Below are 10,753 nucleotides of genomic sequence, written 5' to 3' on the forward strand. Positions count from 1 at the left end.
TCGATGGGTTGCGGGTTCGATTCCCGACGATTATGGTCACAAACGTCTTTCTTCTCTTTCTCAGACTCTTCCTGACTTTTCTTTCATTCTCCTGGGTGGTTACCAACAGCCAGTGCATGCCGGAGTATGTGGTGTGATGTGTGTGCGAAAAAATGGAAAAGACCAAAAATAGAAAAAGTCACCTCAAATAGCTGTACGGTGTAGACCAGGCTGAATAGTGACGGTCAATTCTTCAGCCTTGCAAGCTGTTGAATGGTGCAATCCCAGCACAAGTTGCTATGGCTTCTGCCGTAGCATTGTTATCATCGCCTCCGGCGATGGGCGTCACAAGGTCAAAAGGTCAAAAGGTGTGTGTGTGTGTGTGTGTGTGTGGTGTGTGTGTGTGTGTGTGGTGTGTGTTTGTGTGCGTGCGTGTGTGTGTGTGTGTGTGTTTGTGCGTGTGTGTGTGTGTGTGTGGTGTGTGTGGTGTGGGTGTGTGCGTGTGTGTGTGTGTGTGTGTGTGTGTGTGTGTGTGTGGTGTGTGGTATGTGTGGTGTGTGTGTGTGTGTGTGTGTGTGTGTGGTGTGTGTGTGGTGTGGTGTGTGTGTGTGTGTGTGTGTGTGTGTGTGTGTGTGTGGTGTGTGTGTGTGTGTGTGTGTGTGTGTGTATGTATGTGTGTGTGTGTACTGTTTACCATGATAAGCAGTTATAAGTAAAGCTGATAAAAACCCAAAATTATTTGTTACAAATACCTCCCACTATCATCGTGGTTGTGTAGTTTGTTAAATGAATGGTATGCACTCTCCTTGTAGCATTTCTTGTTATCGAGGTTCAGTGACGATTTTCCACTGATAATGGTCACAAGAATACGTTCTGGATTGCAAACGGAATGTTTCAAGTAAGTTATTCTTTTTGTTCGTGTGCATAACAACACAGCTAACGTTTTAAAGTATTTTTTAAACACTCCATCTACATGTACGTGGTACTGCTCCATTCTTGCGGTGTTCAGCATGTGTGTGTGTGTGTGCATGCGTGTGTGTGTGTGGTTGTACATGTGTGTGTGTGTGTGTGTGTGTGTGTGTGTGTGTGTGTGTGTGTGTGTGTGTGTGTGTGTGTTTGTACACACACACACATACACCTATTTTGACGTTCTGACACCCATCATCCGAGTCGATGGTAGGGAAGCTACAGTAGAAGCCATAGCAACTTGTGCTGGGATTGCATCATTCAACAGCTTGCAAGGCTGAAGAATTGACCCTCACTATTAAGCCTGGTCTACACGACACAGCTGTGAAGGGGCTTACACACCCACCCACCCACACACACACACACACACACACACACACACACACACACACACACACACACACACACACACACACATGCACACACACACACTACTACTACTACTACTATTGACAGCTGCCAGAAATGGCCACGCCGCTCCCCAAAGGGAGGTACTGTCAGAGAGGTTAGGGGGGAGGAAGGCAATGCTCCAAGTGGCGTTCCAGATCTTGCCGCCTCCGGAACCGTCGGTTGTGGCAAACTTGGCAGTGAAACTTGAATTGTTGGCGTTCAGCCACAGTAGGGCGCTTTGGACAGGTTCCACAACGGTGACGCTTGAGACCCGCAGCCGATTTAAATGAACGCTGACAGTTGGTGCAAGTTACACCAGGAACAACAAGAGGAGCAGGGGCAGGGGCCGGCGGCTGGTCGACATCGCCTAGCCGACACTTATGCACCGCAAAGCCTCCTCTGCTACGTAGCCATCGGTTGCATGTTGGACACTGTACTGATCCAGGCTGCTCCGATACCGGGAGCTGACGGATTGCTGAACACTTGTGCCGGACCATGTCGGAACTACGGCGGAACAGACAGTTGCAGGTTGGGCACTCGATGCTCTTCGGGGCGGGTTCCTTGTCCTCACCTGCTGCTGTCACCACTCCACGCCACTCTCCACGATCGCTTGCCAACTCAAACCAGTTACGCACTCCAGCCACGGATAGGTCCGTGTGAATGGTGTCCTTCCAGCGACGACTAGGTCCACAGAATGGCCGAGACTGAGGGAGACAGGCAAACAGCAACTGCTTCGGTACTCTGGTGTCATCAAGACGAGCCAGGTGCCCAAGCCACTCCAACCGTCTCTGCTGCACCATGCGTGACAATGGTGTGGGATCACCCCACTGTGCTCGCAGTTCCTGTGAAGAGATGCGCTGTTCCCACTGTCGGCCTCGCGATACGCCAAGGATGGAGCGAATGTTGGCATGGTGAAACCGGTCCATTCTATCTAAATCTGCCTTCAACGGCGTCCAGCATTCTGAACCATACAGAACCGTTGACAGTACGCAAACGACATACAGGTGGCGCCTGGTAGGGAGGTTCAGGCTCCGGTCATGTAGGATGCGCCGAAGACCACCAAAGGCCCCTGCACCCTTTGCTAGACGGCTCCGAATGTCCGCTTGCGACCGCGAGTCTGGAGTGATGGTGGAACCAAGATAGGGGAATGAGGTGACTGCTTCAACCCTATCACTGCCAATGACCAAATCAGAGCAATCAGCAGGGCAAACTCCTAAACCTGCAACGAGAAGCTTGGTCTTGGTCATGCTCACTGTGAGACCCAAGCTGGATGCGACCTCACAAAAGGCACACAGGGATTGATCGGCTGCGTTGCGAGTTGTAGCGAGCAGTACAGCATCATCCGCAAACTCGAAGTCATCAGCATGGCCGGACTCGGAGTGGGGACGACGCCTAGTGACACGAGGGCACACACACACACACACACACACACACAAATATACACACACACATGCATCAACGTGCATGCACACGTGCATATACATGTACGCACACACGCACACACACACACACACACACACACACACACACACACACACACACACACACACACACATAGACACACACACACACACACACACACACGCACGCACACCCACACTCACACACACACACACACACACACACACACACACACACATAGACACACACACACACACACACACACACACACACACACACACACACACACACACATAGACACACACACACACGCATACATCCACATGCATGCACACGTGCATATACGCACACTTACATGTACGCACAGGCGAACATGTACACACCCACACATAGACGCACGCACACATAGACACACGCATATACATGTACATGTAGGAACACAATAACTATAATAATTTGTATGTGTGTATTATACACACACGTACTTGAAGAATACTCGTCATATAATTCTAATATCATCATGAGATCCCACTAGAGGGGAAACTAGTGAATTGCAAAAAAAACATATACACATTACTACACTATTACCAGATGAAAATATTTGCCAAGAAACCTGCCACCAGTAAAGACATTGCACTATGCACAAGTAAGAACTACATGAATGTGAGTGGCAAGGTGATGATGCTATCAATATAAGTTCTCAATAAACATTCAAAATTCACTAAACAATCTACAAACATACAAACAGACATACAATGTATATGTACATGTATATGCAAAGAAATGATCACACATATCAACTAAAACCACATCAACAAAAACCAACAACTCAATGACAATAATTCTATCAGCGACAGTCTAGAATTATGGAAAAAATCACGGAGCGAAAACATCTAGTTACAGGGTCCAAAGTCTAAAGGTCAAAGGTCAACACAGTGATCCCTCAAACTGACTGAAAATGAAGAAAGGAATGTCCCGTCAAAACACAAACGTACAGACACATAATTCATGCACACACACACGCACATAATATTATGCACACACCCACACACACGCACATGCTCAAGTAAATACATACACACACTTACAAGCACGCACACGCAGCAATACTACCACGCATGCACACATACACACGTGTAATCCTAATCATATACACAGACGGACTGTATGTCAGGAGGAAGTGATAGACTAAAACGAAGCTTTCTTCATTAGGACAGAGATCCGTCCTTGATAATCCTCTCACCTCCTCATTCCTCACTCTCACTATCACCTTCACCGCCGTACTCGTCTTCTTCTTCGTCATTCTCCACTTCGTCGTAATAGCGAACTCGGCTATACTGCACTTCCAGATCATCTCTGGCCATGGCCCTTAGGACATCACGCAGCCGTGGAGACACTAGAGCTCTTTCAGGCATGACCAGCTTCTTGAGAGATGAGCAGCTCTCGACAGCGGTGGCGAACAGCTTTGCTTCGTCGTCAACATCTCGGAAATCATTCTTCGCCATTCTGAGCAGGGAGAGCTTGGGCAGACTGGGCAGCAGGGACGCAAGCACTGGCAGAGCTCCTGACGAGAGGCAGTTGTCGTTCAGGTACAGCATCTCTAGGCGTCGGCACTGACTCAGCTCACCACGTACGGTTGACAGGAAATCTCCAGTTAGCTCATTGCGACGGAGTGAGAGGAGCTCCAAACTCTCGTGTTGCTGTTGAATGATTCTACTGACGATCGTAGCCGAGTTCTGCTTCATCCCAACCTTGTACAGCATCAGCCCTCTCAGCCTCAGTGCTCCTAACAATGGTGCTACCTGGGTTAGACCTTCCATATCCAGTACGCAGTCATTGAGATTGACGTACTGGAGATCTGGGCAGCTGCTGCAGACTGTGGTGATGACGTCAAGGTTGACTGCTGGATCGGTGCACTTTTGACCTCCAAAGTCCACTGCCAGCAGTCCTGTACAGCGGTGTGTGTTGCTGTGGACGGTGGCCATAGCATTGCTGCTGAACAGGTTCGAGGATGTGTAGACTTGTCGCAGTGTTGACGTGTTGGATGCGATACACGCTGCGATATGGGCCGTGTGATGATCTGTTAGGTTGTTCTCCGACAGGTTGATGAACGTAAGATTGCGTAGTAGAGCCATGCCATCAGCCATGCATGCGTACCCGGTATCACCTATACCACAGTTGCCCAGGTTGATGCGGGTGATGAACTGGTGGTGGTGAATCATGACTGCGTTGATGGCCTGGCAATCGGAGGGCGAGAGGGGAACCATGGCGAAATCTACTCCGTACTGCTTGATGATGGCTTGCATGCTGGGGATGTCTTCGATGCTGCTTTGCTTGGCGTTGACGTGCTCCGCGAAGACCCGGAAGGCGTAGAGGATTCGTTGTCTTCGTTCCCCTTCGTTGGCGTTCTCCAGAGCTGCGAATGGCTGAGCTGCTTCGTCGGATGGAGGAACTGGCGGTAACTTGGACGTGGGAGTGACGGTGAAGCATTGAATGGCCGATCCTTGTGCTTCGTTGGCCAGACAGTCGTGCAGAATTTGTGTACTGGCACTTGGGACCCGATCCGTCCAAATGGCTAGCAATGAACGAAGGAAATGCCGGCAGGTGATTTTGGTGACGGCCGGGTCAATTCTGCGGCGGACCATTTCCGAAGCTGACACCAGGTCGATTCTGCCAGCCAGTAATTCATCTGCAAGATGTTCTGCTTCGTCAAAGGAGAGAAAGGAAGAAACGTGGTCGGCCCATTCCATGATATGGTCGTGTGTTGTGAAGAGAAAACACGTGACGTTGTGCCCCTCTGCTCCTGTGGAATGCTGGTCGATATCCTGTGGCTGAGTAGATGATGTGGACTGCGCATTGAGAATGGCTTCAATCAACACATTGACGGAGTTACTGTCCAGCTCAGTGGCCAGTAAGCGCCAAAACATGTTGAGGCTGCCTGTGAACGCTCCAAGGCGCTGCACAAGCCATGCGACGTCAGCTGCATTCGGACTGCGGCTAGCGAAGTAGCGAGATGCTAGAGCTTCCTGAAGTGCCAGGTGGCTAAAACGCCATTGACGATGGGCCTGTGACAGTGGCTTATCACAGGCAATGAGAAGACCAAGTGAACGAGCTGCTGATGATAGTGAAAACATGCTGAAATCAGACTCAGTGAAGACGACCTTCCGCCGGATGAGCATGTGGAAAGCGAACTTGGCGAGATCAAGGAGACTTTCCTGGATTCCATCAGGAACATCGCTCAACTTCTCGTGTGGTTCGGTCTTCTTCAGGCCTTTCTCCGTCTTTGGTTGGATGACGTTGAGTATCATGGAGTTGAAGATCTTGCCTAGTGTATCGGGTATATCTCGCTGGTTGGAATGGAGCTTGCATATGCTGGTAGCGTACAGTGGAGTGCGCATGATTGCAGCCAGTTGAGGACTTCTCTTCAGCTTGTCCAGGAGACTGCACGCTTTCTCAGCTGGGAGCACTTTGTGAACATACTTCTCTAACTCCTGCTGCTCGAAACCCAAGAGCTCGACACGTCGGTGGAATACAACCTCTGGGTTGTGGATGAGATTCATTGCCTCCGTGGAATGGCGTGACGTTATGACGAGGCGAACTGCCGGCAAGCGTTTTCCGGCGATGACATCCTGGACGTACGGGCTGCACTCGTCTAGTTTCGTTTCGTCCAAACCATCCAGTATGATGCAGACTCTCTCTGGATGGGCTTTCACGTATGCGCAGATCTCAGATTGATCAGTATCCGAAATGATGTCGTGGCTCCTCAAAGCCAGAAGCTCAGCAGCACACGTAGCTTGGCGCACGGAAGGCAAGCGCAGTTCAAGGGCGAACACCAGAGCCATATCTTGCCAAATGCGACCCAGTGCCCAGTCGTAAGGACCTTTCTTGGTAAACAGCAACGTCTTCCCCCCACCAGCGCAAGAGAGGGCAATGGTGCGGAACGTTTCCCTCCCCGGGGCTAGTCTCATGGACTTCTTTGCTTTGAGGATGTTGGCCAGCTTTATTTTGCGCAGCTTCTTTGCAGCTGAAGCAAGGGAGTGTGTGAGCTGCTCAATACCAGCACTGCTGCCTAGTTTGTCAGCATTCAGCTGCTGCACTCTTGCACTGAGCTCTTCAAGTGAGACAACATGCAAGTTTGCGTAGATTTCATCCATGTTCAAACTTCTCACCTCGTCTGTGCTGCTGTCCTCGACCAGAGTACGGACATTGGTGTAGATAGCACATAGCGAATCACGCAGCTCTCTGACAGCCTTTGGCAGCTCATCCACCCAACATGTTGGCTGTTCTGTTGTCTGAGGTCTGCCCTGGTTTGGTGATGGGCAAGATCTCTTCATGGTAGCCCACAGCTGCTTGAGCAGCGGCAGCTACAGTTGACGGTGACTTACTCTAAACTAGGCAGTGGCAGTGATAGATGTGAGTGTAACAGGTGTGCAGATAGGAAATACTAGAACTAGCAAGCACACACACGTCTAATCTATAGCTATGGCTGGTGTGCAAATTGTATTTTGCTGATTCTTTCAGTATTCTGCTAGGTGTGATACTGTAGACATTCAGTTGATAATTTCATTCAAACTCTGACTAGCACACACAGCAGTGTTGTTCTTGCTCCCAGGCTACAACACCACTACCCGTGACTGTACTACTAGTACTACAGCTGCTCGGAGAGGGCAATACCAGTAGTCACTAGTACAATGTAGTAGGTATTCTACTGTATGAGTTCAATGATTGTACATGTATGTGCTGGAGGGTTGTAGTGTGATATCTGTGCTGTATGCAGGTCTCCCTCACTGGCTACACCGTACACGAGTCAAGTGTGTTCCTTGTGTGTATGCTTGTGATACATCACTGCATACTAGTACATGTAGTACGATAGTAATACACGGAGAGCTGCTGAAGTGCTGCTGATGCTGATGCTGCTGCTGCTGCTGCTGCTGCTGCTGCTGCACTGCTGCTTCCTCATTATGCCGTGTGATAAACTACGTTACTTTAGAAATCGGATATCGCGGACAAGTGCTGGTACTTGAGGCACTTGTGCTTTTTCACATTATACTGCACACATGCACGGCAGTAGCAGCAGTAGCAGCAGCAGTAGCACAGTTGGACACACAATCCCCTTCTGTTTGCAAGCTGCAGGATGTGTACGTGTCTGACAATCACCTGTGTCTCAGTCATTGCCATGCAGTATATCAGTGACTCCACTGGGCACTGGACCGTATGATGAATGCAGCAGGGAATGGAATTCTTCATCAAGGACCACTTATCTTTGTGATGCAGATTTGGTCTCTGCACTTTCAACTGTAGGTTTTGTTGGTGATCAAGTGTCTGCACGCTCCACTGCAGGTTGTGTTGGTGATCTAGTGTCTGCACGCTCCCCTGCAGGTTGTGTTGCTGATCAAGTGTCTGCACGCTCCACTGCAGGTTGTGTTGGTGATCTAGTGTCTGCACGCTCACCTGCAGGTTGTGTTGGTGATCTAGTGTCTGCACGCTCACCTGCAGGTTGTGTTGGTGATCTAGTGTCTGCACGCTCCACTACAGTATGGCGTGTTCGTTGACATGAGTGTGTGGGCAGCTGAACATTTCTTAGATTCTCGGTGAAAGCAGAGAAGTAGCAGTGCGTGTGTGGCTGACTCTGGCCAGTGGGATTACAGTGGTCGTAGTACTGTCAACTGCCACGCTTACTCCAGCCTCTTTTAGCGGGCAAAAGACACACAATGGATGAAAATGCAATACAAATGCAAACACAGAAACACCTTTCCGGATCATGTAATCATGGATTTTTCAATAAAGACAAAGTTCTTTAACCACTGTGGTCACGTGTGACTACCGCCAGTATGATCATCTAGAAGAGGTCTTTTGCCAAAATTAATAAGACACACAGTGACTTGGCGGGGCATGGCATGCGTACTGAATGCGTGACACAGGCACGCGAGACATGCAGTGCATTCCTCCCAGCGCGAGCTCCTGTTCTGGAACCACAACGATCAATCACCGCGTTTGGCGTGTACTCACCCAGGTGGCCAGGAAAAACGGGACTCTCCTAGATCCTGGATCGGAAAAAAAACTCACAGCGAAGGATTCTGTTTTCTTCTCGCTTCTTCTTTGCTGTCCGATATGAAGAAAGGGTTTTTTTGCATTTACTTCTTGCTAGACCTTTCTGATATGGTTGATACATGGCCGATGAAGCGGTCAATTAGCCGAGCACTTTATCTCTTGTGGCGGTACGTTGCGATGAAGGGAATGTTGATAGTAGTCCTGCGAGGGAGAATCAAGTTGAATTTGCGATCCCAAAGCTCGGTTTCTGATGCCTTTGGACAACGAGTCCTTTGAAAAATGGACAATCTACGAGTTGAAGACTTACCTGTGAGCTAGAGGAGCCGGATTGTCCAGGAAACGGGGTGATTTGCTCGATCGGTAAGTACCACTTCAGGATGCAGTCTTCAACATTTCGCATAAGAAAAAGTACATTAATTTTATCGATACATGTTTTACATTCTAACTTTCTCCGTCTGTTCAGGGCCTGGTTCTATCGCATCGATCCAATACTGTGCACTCCAGATATATTTGGCGGCAGGCATCGGCAAGGAAAACGGAAAACCGCTGGCATTCAGAGCATTGTTGACGCTGAGCTCGTGGAAGCCCATAGCGACGCAATGAGCATTATCATCCCTCTAGCAGCTACATTTCGTCTTAGGTCCAGCTCTGCTCTACCAAAGAACCTATTGTATGGTTGCAAATATACTTTTATATTCACCCTTGTAGTTCTGTTGTGACCATGCAAATTGATAAACCGCCAGCAATAATATTAATCAAGAGGGGTATTATTATTCATTGCACGTTTGCAAATATTGCAATCTAAATCATATCATACTATCCACATTTATACCCACTAAGTCATTAGCTGCTCCGTATTGTGCATGGTTGTTCAGGCATGACAAAATTCGTGTTGCTGAAGATCAATTCGCCATGCAATGCTAGCAACAGTTGGCATGGAAAACATAATTTGCTTCAGCAAGTAAAGGAGCCTGGAATACTGTGAGCAGGCAGCGAACAATCCATATCTGAATGATGATAGGGAAAAGAGTTGTTGGAACGATCTTTAAAAAGATAGAAAACTCCCTGATTCGCTCCATCAGACACTCAACATGAATTCATAACAATTTGTTGCGTTTTCTGGAAGTCTTCTAAGGCCATCTGTTGCTCGGATCTCTTGAACGGGGGAATGTTCAACTTTACGCCATGTTGCATCAAGAGATCCTGGATGTCAAATGCTTGGTCTGCCATAATTAAAGTCCCATAGCCGGCTACTGGCAGAAGATCTAAGTAGTGGCTTCTGATTATGGTCACTGGTGGATCCCGTAAATGACTTGGAGGTAAATGCCGCCATCCACCATCTGGGGTCATACGGATGAGGCTCTTCAAGGTAGTAACGTTATGCGTCTTATATGAGAGTTGTGACTGCCCAGACAGACTGGAAGCGATATTACATTTCAGCACTGTAGCATCTATGATCATGAATGTTGTAGGACGGAGCTTTTTGAAAACATCCAGCAATCGTTCTGACATTTGGGAAAGACACGGCCAGATAGGTATCATTCCAAGTCGGAGGTATATAATAGAGTTGACTATTGTTGTGATTATACACCTCACATTCCCAGCATAATATCAAATACAGATCAGCCAGCACTCGTATGTCTGTGCCATGGCGAAGACGAACCATGGTAATGACAAATGAGGGAATCAGCATCCACTGGTTTACTGCGAAAGGAAAGACGCTCTTATAATCCAGGTGAAGAAATTGAATACATGCATCAAACGCAGCAAGCAAAGGAAAACCAGTGTAGACTGAATGTCAGAGTCTTCAAACCGAGCTAAATCTCCAGGCTGAACTCCACTTGGATATCGTCGATAACGACTATAGTATTCATCAGTGAAATGGTTAGCACACGCCACTATATTGTAGGGCATGATGGTACCCGTAGCCATTCCGCTCATCTCGAACAATGCCGGCAATCCAAGA

At 48.5% G+C, this 10,753-nt stretch overlaps 1 protein-coding gene across 1 annotated transcript; it reads right to left on the bottom strand.

The window, feature by feature from the left end:
* Window positions 1–3,983: 3,983 nt before the first annotated feature.
* On the bottom strand, window positions 3,984–7,070 carry LOC135821523 (protein NLRC3-like). Its single transcript, XM_065334522.1, has one exon. The coding sequence runs from the start codon at window positions 7,068–7,070 to the stop codon at window positions 3,984–3,986; it is 3,087 nt and encodes a 1,028-aa protein (XP_065190594.1).
* Window positions 7,071–10,753: the final 3,683 nt, after the last annotated feature.

The sequence above is a fragment of the Sycon ciliatum genome, chromosome 7 (assembly GCF_964019385.1).
Source record: "Sycon ciliatum chromosome 7, ocSycCili1.1, whole genome shotgun sequence".
Taxonomy (NCBI): Eukaryota; Metazoa; Porifera; class Calcarea; order Leucosolenida; family Sycettidae; genus Sycon; species Sycon ciliatum.